Source organism: Symphodus melops (assembly GCF_947650265.1).
Source record: "Symphodus melops genome assembly, chromosome: 18".
Lineage (NCBI taxonomy): Eukaryota > Metazoa > Chordata > Actinopteri > Labriformes > Labridae > Symphodus > Symphodus melops.
In genome coordinates this window covers 18,167,656-18,195,558 of record NC_136708.1, presented here as the reverse complement: position 1 = coordinate 18,195,558, position 27,903 = coordinate 18,167,656, and the positions used below count along the sequence as shown (strand labels likewise).

At 42.9% G+C, this 27,903-nt stretch overlaps 1 protein-coding gene across 8 annotated transcripts in view; it reads right to left on the bottom strand.

The window, feature by feature from the left end:
• LOC306839969 (RNA-binding motif, single-stranded-interacting protein 3) overlaps nucleotides 1-27,903 on the bottom strand; it is a gene marked incomplete at its 3' end in the record, with an annotated part of 278,776 nt that overhangs the window by 33,579 nt on the left and 217,294 nt on the right. For all 8 annotated transcript variants that reach the window (XM_079368934.1, XM_079368937.1, XM_079368936.1 and 5 more), the window contains 3 exons: nucleotides 11,048-11,154; nucleotides 4,312-4,352; nucleotides 1,799-1,895 (listed from right to left, as the gene is read on the bottom strand). In XM_079368934.1, the coding sequence (XP_079225060.1) occupies nucleotides 1,799-1,895; nucleotides 4,312-4,352; nucleotides 11,048-11,154 (245 nt within the window). The remainder of the gene's footprint in view (nucleotides 1-1,798; nucleotides 1,896-4,311; nucleotides 4,353-11,047; nucleotides 11,155-27,903) is intronic.

Sequence of the window (27,903 nt, the reverse complement as noted above, 5' to 3'; positions counted from 1 at the left end):
TGGTTATGTTTAAAAGTCACTTTAAAACAGCTCTTAGAAGTTGGATTTGATTATTTTTTATTACAACCGAAACTAACTGGACACGGTTGGCTATGACACTAGGTTCAGTTTGATTCAAAGATATGACTAAACATCATGACTAAAAAAAACTCTCCACCTTTGGCTGAACCTGGGCGCCTGATAATAAGCCAGAAAACTGACCAGTCAATTGTCCATCAGCCAGTTGGCTGATCAATCAACCATAACGCCAAACTACCAGCCAGTTAGCTAGTTAGTAAGCTAGCCAGAAACATATTTAGTCAACCAGTGAGCCAGTCTTCAATGATGTAAACCAGACCACAAGTTGGCTAGCGGCTCGAGCTGAGATCTTGGTCCTGTCATGTGGATCATTAAAGCTCCTTTTTTAGGAAACAAAGACAATCACCGGGCTTCAAAGAACGCCAGAACACTGGTGCTGGCATGGATCATTTGCACATTTGATAAATAAATGCCATCAAACTCATAGCACAGAGGCTATCCTCATACGTGGACAAATGCTATAAATGTTAGTTTCTATGCAGCCTGAGATTTCTTCACAAAGGGAATAGTTTCCATCATAAAAGGAAGTGATTTTCTTTTGTCTGGTGCATGTAGCTGCCCAGCCTGTCTTCTCTTTTCTTTTCCCTCTGTCTCTTTGTACTTGAACAGAAGATGAAGGACTCACCTTCCCGCCGTGACTGGCTGAAGGGCAATATTACAGGAAGCAGTGGCAGAGCTGCCCGATATTGAAACTGTGAGGATTAATATTCCTCAAAAGCCCAGCCATTGTTTTTGATAAATCAATTTGGGAAGCCTTCTGAGAGCGGATTAGAGATGCGCCCTGGCCCACTTTTCTCTCTCCTCCTCTGCCTCCTCCTCCTTTTTCCCCCCTTACCCCTCCACTACAGGTACTAGACCAGAGTTTTAATCAAGCTTGCCTCAAAGACGGGCACAGCAACCTTCAGCGACACCCCTCCTCCTCCTCCTCCCCACCTGAGCCATCAGCACCACCCGTACTATCCGTCCTCCTCTCCCTAGTTGTCTTTCTCTCCATCTGTCCCTTCTATTCTTCTATCTATCCTTCATCGCTTTTCTCTTGCTCACTCTCCACCCCTCCCTTCCTCTGCATACAAAAACAGAGACAATGTTAAAAGATAGCGTCGGAGCGCGAGGGCACGAAGGCGTCGGCTTGTGATGTTTCAAAGTGGCAAAGGGCGCCGCGTGAAATGCACGGTGACGGAAGACGGTCAACGCTCTTGACATCCCACACAGCCAATGTTTCACGTCACTGTTCTGCTTCATTACTAACACAGATCACAGCCGTGAGGTGTGTGGAAATTCACTGTGGAAGAGGAAGCGTTTTTATCCAAGAGAGTAGACACAAAATGTGAAAAAAAGGGAAAAGGAAAGCGCTTCATCGCGTTAGCAGCTATGCACAAAAGAGGTCAGGAAACTGGAAGGGAGAGAAGTTTTTGTTTTCCCAGACACTTTTAATCTTGATGGGTGATTTTACATCTTTCTACGCTGTCAGCCTTTTTTAATCCCTATTTTTTTCCCAGTGCTTGTTTTCTGATTCTGTTGTGTTCGCCGCCTACGAAACAGATGTCATCCAGCACAGCTGGACTAGCAAAGAAACGATGAGAGAAGAAGTAGAAGAGAGAAGCTCACACTGTGTTTGCAGCCCGCCCCCTCTCATCAATCCCTTTTTACACAAAACAAACCCTCCTGTTACACATACACAGTCAGCAATCTACTCATAATGCAGTGCATTAATGCCCACCTGATATGTGGAGACGGGGGAAGCAGCGATGAAGGGCGTGATGGAGGTCTGTGCGATCATGCGGTTGGTGGCAATGCTGTAAGGCGAGGAGTAGAACCTGAGAAGGGATGGAGAGGAAGAAGAAGAAAAGAGAAGAAGAAAACAAGGAAGTAGATGGAGGTGAAAGAAAGAGATGAGAGGATAAAGCAGAATTAGTTTGTCAAATTACTACAGAGCAGAATATAGATGTTAAATATTATTACCTTAGTTCAACAATGAAGCATTAACTGAGCTCTTTGTCTGTATAAATCGTTCGTAGTCTATATAAAAGACAAGACACTTGCAATTTACCACACACACGCACACACTCTGCTGCTTGTTCAGAGCAAACACTCGGCCATGTATTGTATTTCCAACACCTAATGAAAGTTTCATGAAGCGTCTTATAGTGTTCTCAATTGAAAAGTCGGGTTTTATCACGTCAAATTGAGCTTCGTCGTCATATGAAGCAATATTTTCTTCAACGTGGATTCCAGTATTAAGTCCATACTGTACCGAGCTGCAAGGCTTAAAGTAACAGGCTTGTACGCTGAGCTTGGAAAATGCTTAATGCATTTCTCGATGACATCAGTCGCACAGAAGGGAGGTGGTCTGTCACGCCAAGTTATCTCATTGCTTAGGGTTTAAAGCAAACCCGGGTCGCTGTGAAGTGGTCTCTGTCGCCTGAGTGAAGATCAGATCATATTACTGGCTGAGACTATTAGACTAATCATGTACCAGGGTTAACCAACATTACATTTCAAGGTACAGAATTAGCTCTTGGGGTTCTCTTTTGGTAGCAGGCGCCCCATGTACAGAGATAAAAGTCCTCATTGCACTGGTCGCAGGTTTGATCCCCGTCCTGAAGCTATATCTGTCTGTCATTTGGAATGACAATGATGAGTTGTAAAAATTCTGGCTTCCAGTGTTATCATGCATCATTTTATGTTCCCTTTCTACGAATAAACTTTGATTAGATGCTACCTGAACTAAAATCAATTGATGCCTCTAACTCAAACCTTTCTCTTTGTTCACGGGGTCTTCAGCTACGTGCTCACTTCAACTTGAATTAAACACATCAGGGGAGATTACAGCAGAGGCGACTGTCCTTAGGTTTTGCCTCTCTGTTTGAGACAGACGACTTCTCACGGCTGTCAACTTTTCTGAAGGCTGAACCCTCGTCCTGATTCCACTCTGGAGACTGGAATTACACAGCCCTACTTAACACAAAGTTTTGTAGCCAGGAAAACTTTTATTCTTTTGAAGAGATCAGAACTAGACATGAATGTTGGATTAATTGTAGCTGCAAGCACTCGCCTTAGCGGGAAGAAATCCTGCAGCATGCTGCCCCGCTGTAGCTTCAGCACCCTCGACTCGTAGAGGTAACAGACGCGCTCAAAGGCCTCCAGCCAACAGCTATTCAACGCGCTGTCAGAAACTGGATAAACATAGCCTACAGTGCCTGGGTTCGTGTTTAAGCCCACATGCTCTAAGGGAATGTTTTTTTAATTGATTAAATCACCTCTTCGATGTACTCTGGGCATCACTAGATTGCCCTCAGTATCAAAATCTGTCAAAACGATGGACAGTCTTCAAAATCTTCTGTCATTGAACAAAGAATCGTTTGTGTAATAATAGAAATACAAAAGTGCAAGCTCAGTTTTTTTTGCAATGGAAGCATTTCCAGAGTTTATTTAACTGACTATTATTCCACCATATCTGTAAAATGATTTACTCTATTAAACATTTTCCACTTTGCCTTGAATTTGGTTGACTACTTTCACATTATTTTCTACTAAACTCATCCTTTTCCCTTTATTTTCTGCGATATAATTATGAGGCTAAAGTTTCTGGCTGAATGTATTAAGAGCGAATCTTTCCTCTCGCAGCAGGTCTGTTGCTTAACACAAGTATCTGTGGGATTATAATTTAGCGGATTTGGAGCAAAGCAGGCTTTTACATGGCAGGCTGTGTGTAATGAGTGAAGCTATTCATCCCGTTTTTGGTAGTGTTTTTTTTTTTTAATATTTTTTTATTAAGATTGACTCGGAGTCACTAGGGGATAAGTGGTTTAGGAAGCGGGGAATAAGGAGCTTCCTGTGAACGACTGAGGCCACAGGGAGATACTGGGCGGCTTTAGAGCTCTCTTTCCTGTTTCAGAGCTGCAGGGACAAATAAAACATGTCGCCGGGTCGTTTATTTCTATAGCACCATTAAATCAAGACATAAAGACGTACAGGAACACACACACATATATAAAGACCAGATGCACGTAAACACACACGCTAACTCAGCTACCCTGTGCTATTTTTCAGTCGACCCCACCAATGGAAACAGATATTCGAAGTCCATACAGATTTCCTTAATCAAACAGTGACAAAGTGCAGACACTACATTAATCTTTATGTATGACAGTATTATTGACTGGGCCCCTATGAGCCAAGAGGTGAGTGTATTAGCTGGTGCCAAGGATGGATTGATTGTCAGACTCTTACCCGTTCTGCATTGCAGCTGGATCATATAACGCCATGCCGCTCTGAAAGAGAAAAAAAACCCAAATACATGCAGAATTAATCACAAAAAAGAAGTCTGTAATATGAAAAAAAAAAAAAAAAAAACTGCACAAGGGAACATTGTAAAATTGTAGAAAAAGTTTCTCATGAAACAACACTGACTCATACTTTTTTTTTTTTTAAATCTATTGATTTTACCATCTGGATTTATACAGTTAAAGAAACACCAAGGTTGAACTACAAGGACATGTTTTCTTTTCCTTTTTCAAAATAAAAACAAAGATCATAAAATTCTTCATTTATTTGTTTGTTTGGATTAACAAGAACAGGGTGTAAAACCTAATTCAGGAACGTAGACCACACCTCAGTTTCCCATTTCCCACCCATTTCAGTTTCATATGTATCTAAGCACGCCTTAATCACTCCATCCCACCCTCCTTGACCCTCACCTCCATCCCACACCCCCGTTCACATTCTTTCGATTATCCAACTCCACTCATCATTTCGATGTCTGCCATGCATATTACCCTAAAGTATTCCAAATCAGTATCTTTTTTGGTGTGGTCTTAGTAAGTGAACTGCAGAGATGCTGGTTGGCTTCAGACGGGGCCAGACATGTGTCCTGTTAGATCTCTTTAACATGCAGACAAGACCTTCCAAAGGAACCAGAAAGACGCTTACCCTTTTGGTCATTTTACTTAGTCACAACATTTTAGAAGGTAGACCCTCACTGGTACAGTTAATATCCATGAAGAGGTTAAGTGTATAGTATAGGTTTGTTGGACATTGGGAATCATTCTGTCACTGTCCTTTCTGTGTTTTTGTGTTTGTATCTGTCAATATGCTCCTGCAATGTCACCAAGAAAATTGTGAGGTACCTTTATCGTACCTGGAGAATGTGTTCATTAAAATCCTGATTCTCTTGTTCAAAAGTGATTAAATCAAATCAAAATCATTTCAAATTGAAAAATCTGGCAAGCGACAAATCCAATGTGGGAAACAGCTTTGTCAATAGGACAAAGGGAATTGATAGTGAGGACACGACTCTTCTCTCTATTTCAATCACGTACAATCATGGTTTTATGAATAAGACTGAATGAAGATGTGGCCTTTGCAGAGAAAAGGGAGTGAGTGAAAAATTCACTTCTTTGTCTGGTGGTGATGATGTGTGTGCGCGTGTGGAAGTGAGTGTGTGTGTGTGTGTGGCCCCCTAAGAGTCCAGGAGAGAAACCTGTGCGGCACAATCCGTCATCTGCATTCCTGAAGGTTCTCTCCCGGAGGAGGGCTAATCCGATTTCTTTTAACGGGAGGCTGCTGAGGACGGCAGATTTCATCAGCATACACACACATACCTACACACTTACTTACACACACACACACACACACACCCTCTTTTTCTTGTCCTTCCTCTCTCCCTCTCTCTCACTTTTCTCCTCTATTCTTCTAGTCTTCTCCTCCTTTCTCTCCTTACCTTTGTCTCCTTGTCCCTTGTCCCCCTCATCTCTTAATCTCCTCTCCTCCCTTCTCTCTGGACCTATTTTTTTGACCTTATTCCTCCTGAGGGTTACCTACACTCGGCTGTAATGTTAAGGGAATAGTGGCTCAGAGGAACAGGGGGGGGGATCAGTGCGCCTAACCCATGTCAGTGAGTAAAGACACAGAATCCCCTCTGAATGAATAAACCCTTTCTGGTTTTTCTGACTAAAAGTCCTTTAGTATACGTCTGGATGAAGGAACTTGCAGCTTCCCCTTGACATGTTAACAACTTTGAAACCTTCAGTGTTTTTAAAACTCTGTCTATGTTACACATTAATAGCAGTGGCTGACATGGCCAGCTGTCTGCTGAGGCTGATGACTCCCAGAAGGGCTGCCCTTGGTTGCATGTCCTGATGAATTCTGCAGCAGAGAAAACTCTGGATCAGGAACCTGCATGGCCGATGACTGTAAGCTTATGACTTTTCTATGGAGCCCCTGACAGGCTTCAGTGAGGAAAAAAAACAAAAAAAACCCTGCAGATTTTTATCAAAGGTTTGCAAACATGTACCCAATCCATTTGCAGATGTGCAAATTGTGGGCACAATGATTTGCATTGCAAAGGAAACTCTGATCGTTTTGGCAAACAGACAAATCCGTACATCTCACCACTTTACTAACGTTGTCTCGTGTACTGTTTGGGCAAAAAATCTCAACCTGCTTCTTAATCAGTTGAACATAAAACTCACTGTCAAACTTTTCAATGTGAAATGTTTTGGAAAAAAACTCTGTTTCAGCTGATCACCTTGTCAGACAATGACCCTCTGGAAGCAATCCTACTCATTTGGTCTTGTCTGCTTTAATAGCAACTATAGAGGCATCATTATAAGTTTGGATCCTTTTAATGACCTCTGCCCTGACTTTTTTAATTTACAGCCTCAAAAAACCTGCCTTTGAATGAAAAGCCATAACAGGTTGAAATGGATCAAAATTGTTTCCCAATAGATCATATTTTTTTAAGTTCAGGCACAAAAGTTGAACATTTCTTGAAGGTAATGTTTGTAGTTTAAAAAAGCTAAAATTAGTTTTTGCATTATGATCTTTATTTTACATTTAGCATACCAACACAGCAGATTTAAATGTGAGTATTTACATGAAAGCACAAGTTTAACACTCGATCTGGAAAAAGTTCAGGTGAGGACGGCTCTTATGAGGCAGCTGTAAGGGCACCTGCTCTCCACTGGACTATATATATTTATATAGGAGCGCCTTCAAGTCTGTTACACACACACACACACACACACACACACACACACACACACACACACACACACACACACACACACACACACACACACACACACACACACACACACACACACACACACACACACACACACACACACCATCACACGCTGACCAGCTCCATCCTGGTATTTTTGTCTTCCACACATTCGCTTTCTATTTTTTCTTCCAGCCTTGTGGCCAAACACACACACACACACACACACACAGTAAACCCTCACACACACTCGGACATCTGTCAGGCTTTCACACAGAGTGAAAAGCCGGATGTTTTTTTTTTTTTTCATCTACACTCATTCCCCCAGAGTAGGTGCTTGAGAAGTGTGACTTTGAAAGTTTTTGTGTGTGGGAGTGTGTGCTGGTGAAAGTGAGCGAGGAAGAGAAAAAAGAGAAAGAGAGAAAGAAAAAGGAAGAGAAAAAAGAACAAAAACCCATGGCGCTTGTGTGAGTGAGTGTGTGCGTGTGTGTGTGTTCGCTGCAGAAAAAAATGCAGTGACTAATATGTTTGTCAGCATGAGACAGCGAGAGACAGCACTTTCTAGACTCCCTCTTTGGGTAGTTTACAAGGAAATCTGTCATATATTTCTCAATCCTCACCAGCAGCCACCCTGCAGCACTCAACCCTGTGTAACTCCTGACTGATCATGCAATGTGTTCCCTCTCTCTTTCCTTCTCTCAGTCTCACTGAGGCTCTCTCTCTCGCTCGCTCTCCATATGTTGCTGTGGGATCTGGGAAGACTTCAAACGTCGGGAAGAAGAGATGGAGAGAATGACTAGAAGGAAAGAGCGCTGAAAGGCAGACAGAGAGACAGCCGGAGAAGAAGAGAGTGAGAGGAGGAGATATGAGCCGAGTGAGACACACTGTCGAGATGGAGAGAGGGGGGAAAAGGTGGAGGGACGTGGAGAAAAAAGAAAGAGAGAGAATAATGGACTGGTTACTTGTGTAAGTCTGCCTGGCACTGGGAGCGAGTTGAAGAATGGAGTCAGCTCTGATAAATAGACTTACATCTGATGCCTATCGCCTTTCTGCCCATGCTCTTCAAGAGCAGCTGATCACTGACCACACACACACACACACACAAACACACACAGATTACTATACTAAAGGCAGAAAGGCCTTTCTATAAAAAATTTAGTTGTAAATGCATCCTGAATGCAGAACAATCTGAGTGCTATCTGAAGGTGGTCTGACTTCCACCGTGACCCAATCTCCTCCATGTGAGGAGGAGGAAAAAAAAAAGGTTTCTAAAGCAAGTCAGATAAAAAACAACTTATGGGCTCCTAATCAATAATGGACAACGGAAATGTAACTAGTTTTACTCCTAAAGTTAGATTATTTAAAAGGACATCTACCTTTTAAGGGCAGACATGAATGCAAAGACCTAGTGTATAGGATGTTATCAGATCATGGTACACTCTCTGCTAAAGAGAGGCTGAGAGTAAGATTCAGCCCGAACTAAAGGCTCTGACACAACAAGCAGACGGCAAAGAAACATTAGTAACGAAGGCCGTCTGTGGCGTCCCCTCACGTCGCCCTTTGTCTTGGCCAAAAAGTTGGACTAGAGCACACCGCAAAGACCACAGCCGATGGTCAACCACCTTGTATGTTCTGTGCATGCGTGAGAGGGAATAACTCTTCATGCCAGCAGGCGGCGGTAGTCCATTGTTATGATACGAGAAGACCATTTTCACACCGCTGTGACAAAAAGTGGAAAATTGCACTGGTGTTGTCGGCCCTTGGTCTTTTAGTGGAAAAAGAAAAGAAGAGGTGAAGGCGACAAATATTGAGAAACCACACTAGTGTCTGAAAGCATGTATACTACAACATGCTCAAGATGCTTCCTGAAACTGTGTGGAGAGCAGAGAGCTGGAGATCAATTAAAACGGACTAAATCCTAGCTTTGTGTGACCAAGCTAAAAGAGCTACCATGTGCCACTGAATGCAAATAATCCATCCATAACCAATAATCCTTAATGAATCCATAATGAATCAAGGGGGCTGAAATGTGTGCACACAACTTTTAAAAATCATTGTTCATCCTCCTTGCACCTTGGTATTGTGATTTTTGAGTTAAAACCATGCATTACTTTAAAGAACATAAGGACTTTTTTTTTAAACAACTCTATTCGTTTCAAATGATTACAACATAAAAGATAGTATTGAAGCAACTCTTAATCTCGTCAACAATTTGAACTTATTTGAACCCTCTACTCACTTTAAATGCAAACCCCCTAATTATTATATTTCTCTGAGAAGTTTGTTTAATGAAATAACCTCAGTTTTAAAAACACCGTCCTCACTCTGAAGGTCTGTATCTCACACTCGCTCCCTTAAGGATAACAAAAGCACATACACACACACACACACACACACACACACACACACACACACACACACACACACACACACACACACACACACACACACACACACACACACACACACACACACACACACACACACACTCTGGCTGTTAAATCTCGGCCTCTCGGTCATGCTGCTGCAAAGGTGAGGGAGGAGGGATTCTTAATTGACACTCATGTGCTTTGTCTGTCCACAACTTGATATTCTCACTTGGATTTATAAACTGTAAGTAGAAGTCAAACCTTCTGGAAAGGAACGATGTTGCTGTTGGATGCGTTTCAGAGAAGCAAAATCGAGCAGAATATAATATAATATGTTGTTCTGGAGGTAGGATCAGTGTTACATGATACGAAGTGTTGTGTGATCAGTTCAAAGATAGTCAGGGTTAAAGTAAGGTAAAGAAAAGGGGGGGGGGGCAGCTTCTTTTTGTCCTTTATCCCTATGTCACCCAAGTTTCAGAATTCACATTCACACACACGCGCAAACACAATCACTCATTTTACCTCAAATCAAGTTAGCTGACCCTGTCAATGTGTGGAGCAGCAGGAGGATGTAGCAATTTGATTTAGGTTAAACACGCTTCACTGGCTTACAGGTGTGCGACCTGCTCAATATGTGACAGACAGACAGACACACACACACACACACACACACACACACACACACACACACACACACACACACACACATTTTGTGTTATAACCCACAAACTGCTTCCCGACACGCACTCACAACACCTGCACCACCCACACGGACACACGGGCAGCATGTTTGCTGAAGGACAAACGTTTCATCTCCTTTACCTTGCCGTTTCAGCACAACTGTCAGCTTCTCCAAATGTGTGCGTCTGTGTGTGCATTCACTCTGGTTCATATAGTCCAGTCTCTCTTGCTCTCCTCTGTGCGTCCTTCCCAGTATAGCTGCTCTCTATCCTATGAAGACACTTTAACCTTGTCTCTACATGTTGCTGATGAATATGTTACCATGGCGCTGTATCCAATTTCTGTTTTTCCCTTGCATCCTGATGTATGGCGGGAATATACGTGTTCACTGAGGCGTTCGGCTTGAGATGCAATTTACGTGACAGCGCCTATGCATCCGGGGGAAGTTTGATCGATATCTGGGGGTTTTTTTTCAGTTCTTTTTTTTTCACCGCCTTATACCTTAGAGTAAATACAAATGACAGGCAGTAATAGTTAACATAAAAACTAGATGTTAGAGCCAACTCAAGGGGCTTTGTAAGCAAGTACAGAAATACCATGACCTCAGAGGTAAATGCCTGGTTTATAATGTCATCCTGTTATATCAGAAAAGAGCTTGACACAATGTTGATCAATACGGCAATTGATGGGCAGGTAGGTATTGAAATTCTATCAGGAATGAAAATGTAGCATTGCTGCATCTCTAATGTGAAAAGGACTAACTTGTAGAGTTGTTTATTGTTGACAATGAACAAAATGTATTTGGTCATGTGATTTCAGGATAGCACTGATTTGTTACTGCACTGTATCAGCACTTTTTCTAAAGTAAATAAACACTTCAGGACATTTCAGGTGTCTCGGCGAAACCTCTTACCTCGCCTTCTCTGTGCCACGGCCTCCCGTTCTGAGGGTACTTGCTCTGACTCTGGCGTTTCTTCTGCCCTCCGTCTGCAAATTTGCACAGCAAAGGCTCCGTGGGAGCTGCGGAGACAGGGAGAGAGGACAACATCTTATTAGCAGGACTTCATTCTGTCACCTCTCTCAGGAGGAGGGACACCCTTTTGAACTGTGTTGCATGAGTCTGCTTTCTACCATCGCGTCTCTGTCTTCCCTCCACTCTCCCCCTCGCAGACAGATTCCCAAACCGACAATGTTGGCAGGCCCTCCCTTTCCCGGCGCAGGCTGGCAGCTCATGAAAGAGCATTGCAGGGTATTGTTGAAATAATAATCACAGTAATCGCTCTTGTAAATACCTCTGAGATGGTAAAGCAGGACTCCGGCTCCGTCAGCCAAGGCTTATTTCTAGAAGGCGTTCCTGCTCCTCTCACATATCCCCTCTGTGTTGTACTTTCACAGCCATGTTCTCTTTTATTTGAAATGTTTTCCACTCCGCAACCATCAATACATTGTGCTGTTTGAGAGGAGATACTTATGTTGCTTGTCTAAGAGTGTCCACTGGGGGCACTATAACCTTTTCTATCAGAAGGAAATCATGACATAAAAAAAGCTATCATTATTTCAAGTAGAATGCCAACACTAGTTTTTCCCACACTAGTGCTGCAGGTGAGCACAATATAAAAAGACTAAATTGATGCATGTGATGAGATACTGAAGAGAGAGAGACTCAATGACAAAAAAAGAGAGAAAAAAAATCAGAGGAGGAGGGGGGGGGGGGGTTCTCCGCAAGATCAGGAGAAAGGAGAGGCTCTCTTCGCTCGGGATCTGGGGGTCTTAGGAGTGCTGGTCCCCTTTTCAGTGCAAGTCAGCAAGATCAGAATCTCAAAGCAGACGAGGGAGATGAGAGAGGGAAATGAGCCAGTGAGAAACAAGAGAAAACCCCCCCCCCAAAAAAAGTGGACAGTGAGAGAGATTAGAGAAACAGGTGGGCGACTGGGGAAAGAAATGAGGAGAAAAACAAGAAGTCTTGGAAGAACCTACACCAGGATCAAACACTCAGTCCCTGGGAAGGTTGTACAGTTCAGCTGTACAGAACAGAACAGTACAAGCGAAGCCAGCAAGCTTGTCCAGACACTGAACCTATGCCGCCCTGCACCTGGCTGCTTATAAAGGACCTGGCTCGCCTGTCATCGCTTTTGCATTACAGGCCTGGCAGCTCGTGACACGGCCGCTCTGTGACAACACGTCGCTGTCTGTGGGAGGTGAGCAATGGGAGCTTTCATCACCCCGAGCAAGAGATGACACCAAATGAGAGAATGGTTGAAGCTTTAATCTGCAATCCCAGATGTTAGAGGCGCTTGGGCCTTGATAATAACACAGCACTGAAATCACGAGACAGGAGAGAGAGAAATCTTATCAGGGCTGAGCGAGCGATGACCGCATCAAACCGTCTGGAGTGATCTCATGACCAGTGTTTTCATTATTCAGTCTTGAATATCTGGCTTGATGTTTTGTCTTTTTATTTCTGTTTTCTGATATGTGGGTGCTACAAAAGTATTTTAGAGTTGTTAAACTTGCTTTACTAAGGAGAAAAAACAAACATTTTTTATTTAATTTAATTTAAAAAAATGCTCTAAAATGTCTTCCAGCATGTTTCCAAACGTTTCTGAATTACAGAAGTCAACATAAAGTATCCTGACAAGTTCAGGTACTAAAGCAGGGGTTATGCAACTGGTGATGTATTGGACAGTGGAGCCCAGGAGGGATGAAGTTATATAAAGTTTGATTCAGAATAGTTAGCGCTCATGCAGTTTGTCTTGTTTTGAGGTTTCTCTCTTCAAGTGTGTTCATAAAACGGCCAAATTAAAAATGATTTATTTTCAGCATTCAACCCATGTCAACTTCTTCTTTAAACTTCAACAAGGACAACATGTGTTCAAGGGCTGCCTTAAGACAAACTCCGGTAGTGAAAAGTGAAAGTGTTTTTATATGTTTTTGAGGGCCAATATGGGACCAAACTTTCAGAGTCTGCCCCGGAGAATGTTGCGGAGAATGGAGAGAGAGAAAGAAAAGAAGCCGAAGGAAAACAACAAAGCTGGTCCAAACCCCTCCTCTGGCACTCGGGGAGATAATTAGCTATTGGAGCGATTTGGAGAATCTGACACAGAGCACGCTGACGTTACCCCTGCGACTACATCCCAGTTCCCACAGTGAACCAGCCAATTTGTTTAAGACTCCTGCCCAAGATCAACAGCCTCACACCACCCCACCCAGCCTGTGATCACACTCACCCTGCTGTAGCAATGACACACATACACACACAAACACACTCCCTCCAACCCTGCAATAAAACCTCAAAAACACACCAAAATACCTGCAGACACATTCACACGCAATTCCAACTGCTGCCAACCTAAAAACCTTTTCGACCTCTCACCACACACACATCATCGTCATGACTGGCACAGCCCAGAATAAACCGGGCCACACCAGCTTGCTGATGCTGCGTCTTCAAGTCATCGACTCCAAGTACAACACATTAGAAGCTGGCTTCAGCTTGTGTTGAAAGGGGCACTTTGGAAAAACAAAAAAAGCTTCAGCTATGAACCAATTTGCTGATTTTAATGATCCAGAAACATGGGAGAAAGACATAAAGTGCTGTTGGTCAGAGGTCAAGAGCTGACGCTAACAAGGTGCTTCGTGGGAACTCTTAATTGTCTTTTTATGTGGGTTGCCGTAGGAACTGCAAAACACATTAACGAGGGCTGACCGCAGACATACTGTATGTACATGCATGTGTGCTTTGGACCAGCCAGAGACCAGGCATGCACATGTTTAAACACAAAAGTAAATAAGCTATTTAGCATGAACAAGATGTCCATGCTGCTAGCCCCATTTGATCGCAGCCTCGGCCCAATCACGCTCTCCGCTGTTTATGTGGCTCTGAAGAGATAGTCATGGCTTTCTGCTCATCAATAGACACATTACCACACAGTAAAAAGAACCAAGTGAGTGCAGATGTACTTCTGTGCGAGGCAGTGGAATTACAATAGGCTTTTAAATTGAAGCTTGTTGCACTTATTAGCGCTGCATGCATTAGTAATTGTTGCCGTTGCCTGCGTTTCCTGTGGGCCGGCATCTGGGGGAAATCAGCCCTTTGTCTGAAGAATAAGAGCCAGCACAGCGAGAACACCACATCACACCATTCCTTCTCTCTCTGCTGTGTGCAGACAAAGAGTGCTCGCGCGCTCCGGATGGTCTCGCAAGGCCAGCTGAACAACATCTGATCCATGAATGCAAATCAGCACACATGTATTATAATACATCAATGTCAGTAACGTCAGACTTTCATATACTGGCTGTACATCTGCTTGGACTGAATGGTGAAATCAATGCAGGAATGCCCACTCCCCCCCCCCCCCCCCCCCCACCACCCTTGAGTTGTCGAGGGCCTGTGTGAGAGATTGTGCTCAGTGTAACAGCCAGCTTTCCCCAAGACAGTTACAAAAGAGGCCTCTAACAAGGGCTGGAAGTCAACTGGCTTTGCTCTGTGCCCAGCAAACTCTTAAAGAGGGCTAACAGAGGGAACTCTTCTGACCAAAATACATCACTCTGAGAAGATTTGGTGATGGGAATCTTTGAACTTCTTGATTACAACTTTTGTTGGATCCTACAGGTTTCTGGCTTGCAAGTTCCACGAGATATGTGTCTCCAGAAAGTCATACGGATCTCTAAATGTGTTTGACGGCAAGGGCAATGTTTGAGGAGGAAAGGAAAGAAAGAAGACAGTGTTTTATATGGATTCTGCACTGCTCTGACGCTGCTCCAGGGGATCTCTAATTGGATCAACAACTGTCTGATTCCCATCAGCTAGCTTGACCTGTTTGCCCCAGACTGAGGAGGCAGTGTCTTATGGGAAAGGGGGAGGAAAAGAGTGGGAGGAAAAAAGAGAGAGACAGATTGAGAGACAATGAAAGACAGACAGATAGATAAAAAGAAAAGACACAAGGGTGTGAGTTCTAGGAATAGACAAATAAAAACGCAGGAGGTAGTTAAGATAGAACAACATGGCACAGAATACATGGAGGTCATGTTCAGGGTGGGGAGCTCACAGACTGTTGTTACGTCTTACTCGGTTTTCAAAGGTGTCAGCCATATACACATCAAGAGTCTGAAGCAGTATACTAAAAAGTCTAGACACATCAGGCCACATTAGCTGATTACTTTAGTAGCACACTCATTAATATTAATGCTCATTTTTGTGTGTAAAAGTACAGTAGATGCAGACGTTGATCACATAGAGTGTATAAAACATGGGTGTCGTTTCAGTGATGTCCCCCGTTGTTTCTGAGGTTTATTTACACTGCTTAAATTTCCCAGCCAGACTGTAATGTGAGCAGAAAATAGCCCCATTGGAAATATGGTCTTTTGGACGTCGACCGAAACCAAAATGGATGTATGTCAACTTTTTCGGAGTTAAAGGAACATGCTCAGAATGGCCCCGAACATGAAAGGCAGGCAACAGCGACTGCAACTTCCCTACAGGGAGGGTTTTGACAGATCCTAGTCGATAGCTCTCACAACTGCCACGCCGGCCTCGCATCCTTCAGTGTAGAGATGAAGACAGTCTGTGTGAGGCCGTTTTGCTGACAGGGACAGCACACATGGCTCAATGGCACACCCCTGATAAATGGTGGATGCGGCGCTGAGAGGAGAGCGCAGCGAAGAGTGAGACAAAGAGGGAAAAGAGTGGAGAGATAGATGGGGGCGAAGGATACGGTGTCATAGAGAGACAGAAAGACATGAGGAGACAGTGACGGAGAGTCAGAGGAGAGAGAGAGAGAGAGAGAGATTCAGCGAGGCTTGGAGTGACAGACCAAGCCCCCACCCCCCCCCCCCCCCCCCCCCCCCCCCCCCCCCCCCGATCCATACTCTGTAGATGATTGACTGAGATTAGCATTGGAAGAAGGATGTCAACAACGCCTTGCTTCTCTCCCTGCATCCGCTACATATGCTCGACTGCTATTGATCAAGCTTTTCTCAGACTTTCCCAAAGAGGGCTCTTGCAGCACGCCAGCCGCTGCAGGCCAGAGATGATATTATGGATTACGGGGAGGGGAAGTGGAGGGAAGAGCTGTGGATGCGGGTGGTAGAAGCCTGATCGATGAGCCATTGCACACTTAACAAGAGTAATGTTATGTAGGGTATCTGTGACATGCTAATCCATCTCTCACTCCATCGCATCACTCTCTGTCGTGGTTATCTATCTATCTATCTATCTATCTATCTATCTATCTATCTATCTATCTATCTATCTATCTATCTATCTATCTATCTATCTATCTATCTATCTATCTATCTATCTATCTATCTATCTATCTATCTATCTATCTATCTATCTATCCATCATCCATCCATCCATCCATCCATCCATCCATCCATCCATCCATCCATCCATCCATCCATCCATCCATCCATCCATCCATCCATCCATCCATCCATCCATCCATCCATCCATCCATCCATCCATCATAATAAAGCAAATTGATTTGCTGAAGCCTGCTGTGTGAGTGTCTGACACAGAGTTGGTCTGAAACGCTGCAGACAACTACAATTGACTCTGAAACAATCTCCTGTTAACGGGAATACTTAGAAAAGTGAGCGTGAGAGCATGTTTTTGTGCCTAACAGGAAATCCAGATCGATATGCAGACATCAATGTGAGAGCAGAAAAGGGTGATGAAGATTCAGCACAAATACACATCTGTAATTATTTCAGCAGATGAAAATATGGGTGAATATGTTAGCGCCTCCGAGTTCCGACTCTGAATTAATCTCCTCTTACAGTTAATGTGAGAGCAGTGCCAAACAGACCCTGAGATTCCAGCTTCAAGCCAACTCCTGCGAGACAAACTCAGGGGTAGCAGTTAACGAGAACTTCATTTTAGCTTAAACAGCTAATTCCACTTGGCATTCCCGACGCTTCGGTTGCCATGGTAAGTAAACAAAACAAGAAAAAAACCCAGACAGACGAGTGTGAGTAAGAAGAAGTTGGTGTATATGTTCAACTCACAATCCTTCTTCCATACATTAGAATAACATTTATAAAAGCAGACAGTCTTCACCACACTCATTCCTAAAGGCAGAGCTGAGTGTTGCTGGTTCCTACATACAGCTGCAGTTTTAAAGTGGCAGGGCAGATGTTTCCAATGCAAAACCCATACATGCTGCTTCACTCTGCCAAGATCTTTGTTACTGCAGTATCACTGGTCGATTTACACAGCTGGCCAGAGAGGCAATTACAACCCAGCCACATTGTGGTCGCTTCAAAATGGCAAGAGTATAGTTTAAGATTAAAACCAGTATTTGAGAAGATTCAAAATTAGATACCAGCTAAGAAAACAAAACAATCTGTAACAGATTCAAGATCCAAATTCATCACAGACGTGCTGTTTGGATTGGAGACTTATTTTGAGGCCTTCATCACTTCTTCAACACTCAGTTGATTAAAATGTATGGTGATGAGGCATTTCATTTGCCTCATCACCATTTCATTTCAATATCCAAATGTCTAAGCTTACCTTTTTAATATGGAACAAAGGTCGATGGTGAGCAAAAATATAAAGTTACAGACAGAGGCACAAATGATCCTATCAACAAGCAAACAAGATTTCTTACCCCGAGATAACAAGATAATACAAGATCTCCAGACAACAACTGAAATTAACTCATAGTTGGAAAAGCAGCGTTGCTATCTGGACATACAAAGACAAATAAGCAGAGATCTCAGGAAACAAGCTGAAATGACGGATAATTATGTAACTTAGAGTAAATGAGATGTATGGATGCATGTCCTTTTAGGGCTTCCATACAGGACTGATAAAAAGGCATATCTAAAAAGTTGCAGAATTTTTTGGCTCAATCATGAATTGAATGATGCAAAAAAAATTAAATTTTATTTTAGATTTAGAATCTAATCTATTGTCAAATATATAATAAAATAAATCTTTACATGTTTTCCTGCCATTTGATTTGAAAGGTTTGAGTAATAATTGGTTGGAAAATCTTTAATTGTAATGCAGAGCGATATAGGAATAGCAATTCTTCCAAAATTAAAACCAGATCAAGAGAAAAAGTCCTCACAGCTTATAGAAAAAAACAACATTGTTTTCCTTGAACAAACAGCTGCTTAGATTTCACTGTCCTTTGGCCTTGTGTGATTAGTCCGCTCCTTGCCTGTGGAGCTCTTTGCTCATGGCGAGCTGTTTTGGCTGTGGCACATGCATAGACTTTAGAGAAACTGTTCCTTAACGGAGCTGGTGGGGTTTGACCTCTGCTGCCACTGTCTGTGTCACTGCCTGTGTGGGCAGGCGGTGCAGCCAGCTCTGTCCCTGTTAGAGTATTATAACTCTGCCGACGCCTCCAGTGACCCGTGAAACCTCCCATCTATAGAGATGAATCATAAAGATGGGGGCTTTGTATTTGAACAGAACTTCCCATCTTCCAGACCTACAGCAAGGATTTCTCAATATATGACACTGAGTCAGAACAAATCAGTTCAGCGCTCAAAAAGTACAACAAGTACATGTTCTGTCGTGTGGTTTCATAACAGAAGCTACAGTATTTATCAAGCATTTTGAATCGAATACACTTTTCAGCCTTTTACTCAGCTCTACACAGCGTCTGCATAATGTTACAGCAAAGTTAGTTAGGTTTATTTATCATGGAGAATTTTCTGCTGAGTGTGCTGGGTGTTTTCCAGCCTTTCACTGCTTGACATTCAGAGAGCTAAACGTATTCACACTCAGAGTGCATTACAAATAGTCCGTCTTTGTAAGCCAGCATGAAAGTGAAAATAATAACGGTGGGAGCCTGTTAAACGGTGCTTCCCTCTCTGTGAACTTCATCATGATGGTTTTTGGATTCTAACATATGATTTTTTGGAGCTATGAATAGGATTATTTGCCCATTAAAGGAATACAAACAACAACATTTGTAGAGAAAATATGAGAAAGCTGTATCGGTTAGAGTAGCATGGAGACGCGAGGAAAAGGCTGTGCATTTGTTAACTAGGTTTCCACCGTGGGGGTTTCCCGTAACAACAGTATGGACAGGAAAGAAAATGAAATTACAGCACAATAAATGAATTATCAATACAGAGCCCTCAATACTGTATCTGAGGAAGGATCAATACGCCACAGCCAGGCTGAGGCGCTGAGGGCAGGCCTGTAGTGGAGGGAGCGGCTGGATCGATGATGTCACTGGGGGTGATTGACGATCAATGCCGCCAGTGACGTTGATTTATGATCAATGAAAGCAGGGCACCTGACTAATAAGGGGAGAACGGGTGGAGGGGTAGGGGTAGGGGTGTGGGGGGGGGGGGGGGGGGGGGGGGGGTTCCATAGCGTCCCCTTTACTGTAACGGATTGGAGATCGATGGGGAGTGGCACCGTGGCTGATTAGGGATCAGGCCGGTGTGTGGCAGCGGAAGGCGGCTCGGTGTGAGAGGATTTGGTTGGCTGAGAGGAGAGCGGCCTGTCTGAGCCGAGCAGAGCTGCAGACGCTGTAATTAAAGCTGTGCTGAAAGGAGCTTTCCACCAGTTGATAGGAGCTGCAGGTGCAGCCTTGGTTGCTCTTTCACTTCCAAAAGAGCAGCCACGCACACACACACACACATTTATTCACCTTCCTCATCCACAAACACACAGACACACACAAGGTCTATACTATTTAACAGCCATGCTCCCTTTAGAAACTCTCATCTCTTATAAACCTGGGTAAAAGAAGGAATGTTTTCTTTACTAGCAGATACTGCTTAGTCAATTTGCTTAGTCTTGTTTTGTTTTGTCTTTTAAACAGAGGAAGTCGGAGTAGAGTACTTCTTGAAGCACGAGGTGATGCTCATTGCTGTGAAACTGAAATTGAATCTCTCACCTGTAGAAGACAGAACTGCACAATGTAGGCACAAAACAACAGAGACATAAAGAGCTTTTGCCAGTGCCAGAGACATCTTTTTTGATTACAACATTTTCAGTATTATTCTGTGCATTGTTTAAGTTGATTTCTAAATATTAGTGGCTCCCTCATAACTGAGAGCTGGCAAAGTCATGGTGAAGATCTGGAGGGTTCATGTTAGAAACGCCACGTAGCCATCTTCACAAGACTAAAATCAGCAAAGTTCTGTCCAAAGTGAGACAGCTCGCCCTCTCATCTGCACTTTGTCTGACAGACCCCTGTGCTGAACTTCAAACAGTGCATCAGACGTTCCCAAGGCTCATAATATATTCATTTCTTAGGTATTCTCTTTGTTCTTCAGCAGCGTTGACACTAATTTCCCTCTGTCTATTCAAAAAAAATCAAGACAACAAAGTGTCATTTTTTTTTGTGTGAGCACAATGAATATATCAAATAGTTCCCATGAGTGTTGCATCATTGCCTGTCTTATCTGCAGAAATGTACTAAATGTTTTTGATTTTGAAGCTCATGTCAGGCTGATTAAGTGAATTAGAAACTCAATCAAAAATAGCCTTTTGCAAAGCATTATTACATTTTTGCATGCGTCGGCATGTTCCATCAATTTTAAAATCGATTGTTAGCTGTTCAATAAAATGTACATTGTCGAGTTCAATAATCATTTGAGATTATTAGGATAGAAAACAAATCTCTGGCCAAAACTTTTCTCCCTGTGTTAACACGAATATTCAAAGACAATAAGCTAAACAAAAACAAGGGTAATGCCACACGCCTTTATTCCCAGTGAACTCTTTACTATTATTTATGCGAGCTTTGCCTCTAAATGTTAGAGTGATAATCAGAGAGAACTGTTGACCTTTGGGAGCACAACTTTGAAGAAGTCCTTGCCAACACAACTCAGAAGTGATGAAAAGAGCTTTGCTTTTCTCAGATGGCGTTAATGGACTCAAATCCATACGGAAAGGGCTTTTTTTTTTTTTTTCCCTTCACATGTCCTGGCCCTTCAGGGTAAACACAGGGCGGTAATGTGGGAGGGGAGAGATATCGATGCACAACATCGATATCAAGCAACAGCGTAGTGAAGGTAACGGCTTTTTACTTTCAGCATCAGAAAAAGGACTAATCCAAGGAGTTGTCTCCTCTGTCCAAGGACAGAGGGGAAATAAAAATGAACACTGTTGCTACTCTGGTTATGTTCATTATAGCTAGAAATTCCTCTTGTAAAAGAGCTCGCCTGTCCCAGACTCTCAATTTACTCGATTTTTTTCATCCACGCTGTCAGGAATTCGAGGCAGCCCAGCACTGCTACAGGGACGAGCGAATCGCCGCAGCAGCTTCTCTCATCTGTCACCAACAGCAACCAGCCAGCCAGCCGCCATGATGTGCAGCTTAATTGGGGGAGCTGATGAGGTCTGATGAGGCCGGTACTTATTGAATTCCCCGGCCTGTTATTTAGATAATGCTGGAGGGGAGCGAGCGGCCTCCGTCATCTCCCCCATTCTCATCCATTCACTGTCCCAGCAGGGGGGGCGCCGGCTTATCCACTCTTGTTTGTAATGGCTGTGTGAACTGAGGGGATTTGGAAACACTCCCCCCCTTTCTGACTCGCTCACATCTAACACTCTTCAATGTTGGTTTTATCCCATAATGAGCCAATTTGATGAGCTAATCAGATCCTAGCCTACAATCTCAACCCCCTTTTAGATGGTCTTTCTCTTATTTTGGCCAAGTATTGTTAAATAATCAGAGTCTGAAGTGATGTTCTTTTCTGTTTGTAAGCTCCCTCTCCTCCCAAAGCTTACACCAAAATTGCTCAAGTACATATGCCTGCATATTGTCTGTATTGGTTTTAGTCAATGGAAAATAAAATTGGATGATGAAGAGAAAGAAAGCCTTGGAGAGAAGCGGGAGAAATGATGAAATTGCAGAAAACAAACTTCTGATTCCTTGCTTTAGTCTGGCAGAGGAGATGGGGACTCTGAAGTCACAGAGGGGTGCCAAGAGTGCCTCTCAGTATGGGACAGCACATCAAAAAGTATTTAGGCTGATGAAAATTCTCGTGATAAATGCCTCTGCTGCACAGAACTGAAAATGAAAGTCAAAGCATCTGGGTGGTCAGATGTTCATCAGTACCAGCTGTGGAGTGGAGAGGCTCCAACAACACAAATAAACTGAGAGGAAGACTGCCAAAGCAGCAACAAAAGGGTAAATATCTGTAAAATATACTCACAAGAACATCTAAAATGAGTTACACAACTGAAGAAATCTTAAACACTGACTTTATACAAAACAGATGTATCTCTAAAAGCAGCAATCCCCAATTAAAACATGGTGCTGTTGACTACATCTCTAAATATTCTGCCTGGTGCCTGATCGAGCCTTCGACCCAACAACTCAGATCAATACCTGGGATTTGATGATGCCAAAACATGCAAGTTGTTAGTGCTAGCCTTCTGGCTAAAACAAAACGTTTTGTACGTTTTGCTTAGATCAGTTTTTAGCACTCACTGAAAAAAAGTTATTGAACAAGTTATTGTTGGTGTCAGATTCCAAGGTGAGCTCCCTCCTATTGTTTGTGTTACAGCTTTTGTGCATTACTGGCTGAACAGTTAAAATGGGCTTGTCCATGACTTTAATGTTGTTAACCACAATAAAAGAATAACCTCATACCGTGTTAAGAAGAGAAGAGGGGGTTGACATTTCAAACAGTCTACATTTAACTGAAGCAATTGTATATTGTATAAAATGTATATATATATATATATATATTATCTCAAATGAAGTATGGACATTGTTTTTAATGACCTCTATGGGCCCCTGACATGTGGCTGGGCCCCTTTTTGATTTGATGAAGTGATGAACTTATTGGAACAGCCCAGGACCTTTCACTGCTTCATATACTACAGATAGGATTTTAAAATTGAACTTTTGACTGACAGGAAGCCAGTGGAGAGATCTAAGGGCTAATGTGATTTGTTCTACTTTCTCTGTGTTCGTGAGGACTCAGGTAGCAGCATTCTTGATGAGCTGCAGCTGTCGAATGGATTTTTTTTTTACTCAGACCTGCGAACACACCGTTCCAATAATCGAGCGTGCTGAGACTCAAAGCAAGAAGATGTTTCTCCGTGTCTTCCTTGGAGAGAAACCCTTTGATTCACGCTGTTATCTTAAGACAGTCATTCCAATTTAGGTCGCAGTTCATATATACACAAAGATTCCTGGCCGATTTTTATGTCATGGACTCAAGGTGGGCACTGACGTTTAACCTTTCTTCTGTAGGACACCACAAACGGTACACAGTTTTCCAATGCACCATCGGCCCATGAAATATCCCTAGACATCCTGTAAACAAAAGGCTACATTTATAAGGGTCAGCCGCATTTATAAGGGTCAGCTGTTGTGGTCTTATAGATCAGGGGGGCGATACTGACGATGGGGGACAGGAGCCATTAAGGCAGCAACATTTAAAAGCTTACATGGAGAAGGTACAACGGGGAGTTCACCGGGGGCAAAGCGAATCAATATCAACTCGACTTAGAAATCTGCTGTATAATCCTTGATCTCCAAGGCCATTTGCTTTGCAGCCTGAAATTGGATACACCCTGGCTGCATCCCCCCCCCCCATTCTGCACTCACATATACACAATCACACACACGCAAATACACAACCACCCCCCGCTGCATCGAGCTCACTGCTCACGCCACAAATAAGACATCCTGAAAAATTGATCTGGATGCATTTGAGGCAAGATTATGTCTAGGGCAAGAAGAGAGATATGACTTGCTCAAGGTAATTCATAAAGCTGTGTGTGTGTACGCGTAAGAGGATCCGGGCATAGACTGGCGAATGGAAAAACCAAGTGGTAGTATTACCATACCTACATCAATGCAACCTGGAAGAATGCTGCAGCAAAGAGGCCATTAAGTCAATACCACTATAAATGCTAAGGGCTGGTAGAGGCCACATGTTGGAAAACACTATTATAAACTTGTATACAGCGCACACAGCAGGTGTTATTAACAAGAGTGTTAGGAAAATAAATCATTTTTTGTTTTGCCTGTAAGCATCGAAACACATTTTAGACTCTAATACCATTTCTTGGATGAATGACTTGGCAAAATAGAAAGAAATGGATTAAAGTAGGACTGGATTATTTAACAATGCTGAAATTAGTCTTTTGTATGTATTTGCCTGTTAACTACAAAACCAGCATATTTGACATGACTTTCTGATTGCACGCCTGTTTTGTTCCATCAATAATAAACTTGCTTATTGGAGTCTTGTTAATTAAGGTTTAATGGAAGAAACACTCCAATTTGGCCATGTTTGTATAGCGTTGGATCGTCTGGAGTCAATATTTGAACGTTCATGAATTCATTCCGCTTTTAATTTCAGCTTGATGGTGTATGAGAGCAGTTTGTCGTCTTTGAAATGGGAACAGTGGAAAAACAATACAGCACAGCCAAGAGGTTATGTTGTACGTCCCGTGTAAAGAGCCTATGGTCCTCTGTCCCTTTGATGCATGTCACCACCCAGTCTCTTCTCCCGTGTCTGGATCATAAATAACATTTTATTCATAAAACGATGCTCAAGGTCAACCAAATGTGATAATGAGACTTTGATGTTACGTTAGACTGTTTCATTCCTTAAAGAGTTGCAGTTAAATGAATGGCTTGTTTATTTATTTTTTTTGTGTGTGAAGTAAGTTGTCATAAAGATAATCTTTATTGTGATTTCATAAAATTATTTGAAACATTTATATGAGAGTCACTATTAACTTGAATATTTGAGACTTCATTTGCCTTCTGGCATGTGAAACAATACAAAACACTTAGCATCTGCAGGAAAGCGGCAGTACAAAGATAACACTTACTGCTGTGTAGGAAGCAAGCAAGACATGGAGAGTGAGATTTCTAGGAAGGATATATCTTCAGGTGCCTCTCTGCTATAAGTGTTGGCTGCCTGCTTTTTTCCCTATTTATTCCCATGGCGGTGTGTATTGTTAGAGTGGCAGTCGTTGGACTCTCTGAGGCCTTTAAGCTCTCCGTTTTCGCCCTATTACTTGTGCCCGGTGGGGGGACAGGCAGTTGTAGCGAGATGCGGTGCGGCGCAGCAGGGGTGGTCCCCAGATACCACGGATTCATACTTTCCACCTGACGCACAGGATAGAGAGAACAGAGAGCTGGCAATTACCAGACTTCTCTCTCTCTATATATACTGCAATCGTGGCCAGCTCTGCTCAGCTGTACTCCACTCTGAAGGCTGTCTCAGGGCCAAGCTGGAGGTAATGAAAGCAACACACTCCTAATGGACTATTGATGTGTGTGTGTGTGTGTGTGAATGCGTGAGAGGAAGACGGAGGAAGAGAGAGAGAGAGAGGCTCAAAGAACAAAGGAGCGGAAAGGTAGCTGTAAGAAATTATTCTACTGGCCTTTCTTTTTTTTTGTGTTACTTTCGTGTTTTATCTGTGCTTTTGTTATGGCAAAAAGTATGCAACCATGTTTGAGAACTACTGTAAATCATCTATATAAACTGTGAAAAAATCTGCAGGAATAAACCACAAAGTTAGATCCAGTGTGTGTGTGTGTGTGTGTGTGTGTGTGTGTGTGCTGTGCTGCCAGTAAAGGAAGTGCAGACAGACAGAGAGACTGTGTGTCTGAGACATGAAGTCATTCTGAAACCAGGTGTGTTTCCATCGTCCTTCAGCCTTTTATATAAATACACTCATACGTGAAAAAAACACACAAATAACCCCAGGTAATAAAAAAATAAATAGGACGGTATCATAATAAGTTTTACCAAATGGAACAGGTCCCACTCCAACTGATCGTCCATTGGCAGAGCGTGGAGGTGTGTATGCATTTATTTTGTGTGCGTCGCTGCGTGTGTCCCCTTCCCTGCTGGCAGCAAGTCACATGAATGAGTAGGCGTCGACTCCTGCAGGTCCGGTGGCGCTACAGAAATAACTCTGCTGACCGCAGTGACCTCTGCTTGTTCCCACACAGCCTGCGTCCTGTTCTAATGGAGGCCTGAGCTCTATTTTGGGGGGTGAAGCGGCAAGATTTATCTCACTGCCCTCTGTGTCCTGGGACGGTGACAGTGACGAGGCCGGGTGTAACTGATGCCGCCTTTTTTTTTTTTAACGCTGCTTCCCTTACGCAGGCAAACAGAGGATACTATCAGTCCTGAGGTCAGTTCTAGTCAGTCAGATGACTTATACAAACCTTGATTTTTCTGTTTTAAATGCTTCCCTCAGAACAATTTCAAAACATCAAACTGTCACAGTGGCAACTATTTATAACACCTTAAATTCAGAGGGGGCATTCAATAACACATTTTAAATCTTACTTTTTGAAGTTGAGTTGTATAAGGTCCTTAGTAATAGTGGGCATACTAACACATTAGATGATATTTTGCATGGTTCCTGTTTGGAGAAGCTATGCAGCGCCCTACAATACAAGGAGTAATCCCCTGAATGATCTGATAGCACATGCATGTGTAAATACAGAACTGTTGCAGGATAGAAAACTATAGTCAAAGTCACCCAACCATCTTTGCAAAAGAGAAGTATTATGTTGGTAGACACAAGAACACATCTGCTTTTTCTGTTACTTTATATTTTCTCTTCTTCTACATCCGAAAAACTCATTATTTGTATGTTTTGGTACCTGACAACATGACAACATTGCAAATTGCAAGAAAATCGAGCTGAAGAAGTCACAATCTTTGAATAATAAAATAATAAAATGATGATTGAACTGAGGTTAGGTATGGCTGCATCACAGGCTAAAGTGTTATTTCTCCCATGGAAGATATTCATGTGACATCTTTTTGTCATGATACAAAGGCTTGATTGAGGCTGTGAAAAGGCCCTGACCTTTTTTCCAGTGGAATAGGTCTGCTTTAAAAGATGATAAAATATGCTCAAGTCGAAAAACACAGAAAGATCTAATGTTGTGAAACTCCACTACTACTCTCCTCGTATCTAATAAAAGGTGCAGGAGATAGAGAGGAGGTGACCAGTGAACCACAGAGACAGAGAGAGAGCCTGCTGAATTGCTGGCATACCACAGAGACCCTGGAGCATGATTATCCTCCTCAGTAAATGTAATCTTCATTCTGGAGGACAGGCGGGTGGGACGAGAGGCTGTGAGCTTGCTGACCTACAGTATCTGCTGAGAGGCTGAATATTATTCTTTCGAAAAGAAATGCGTTTGCCCCAGGTCCTGCATTAGATTAAGTTGACTGATAGGTAAAAAACCTGGAATCTGGGGGTCTGTGGAGATAACGTGGGCCTTTCATGACTGGTGGGGAGCACAGTTAGGGAGAAGACAAAAAAAAGCAGGGGGTGCTTAGGACATCAAGTCTGAGACGTGAGTCCGGAGCTTGCCTGAAAAACACATGAGAAGTGAATGTTCCCACATTCTTAAATAAACTGAATAAGTTTCATCCAGTCCAGGGGCCTGCACGAACCCTACATGCAGTCAGATATATCATAGATAAGATATAGGGAAGAGATAAAGAGGAATCTGTTCAATGTTTACACAAGCTAACAGAGAGGAGTGCAGCGAAAATATAGGATGATAGATGGATGAGACAGGAAAGATAAACGGGGGGGGGGGGAGGAGAGATGGATGACAGAGGGAGTAAAAGTAGGGACAAGGAAAAGTGCGAGAAGAGGAATGAGCATGCAGGTTGACAGGGAGAGAGATAAAGAGGGATCAGCATGGAGAACAGCTGGGCCGGGTCACTGGGGTCATGCTCAGGAAGCGAACACACCTCCAATGTCATCCTTTCAACTCGAATTTAACCTTCCAAAAGCATGCGTTGATCCAACTTTCAGTCCTGCTTCCCTATGCC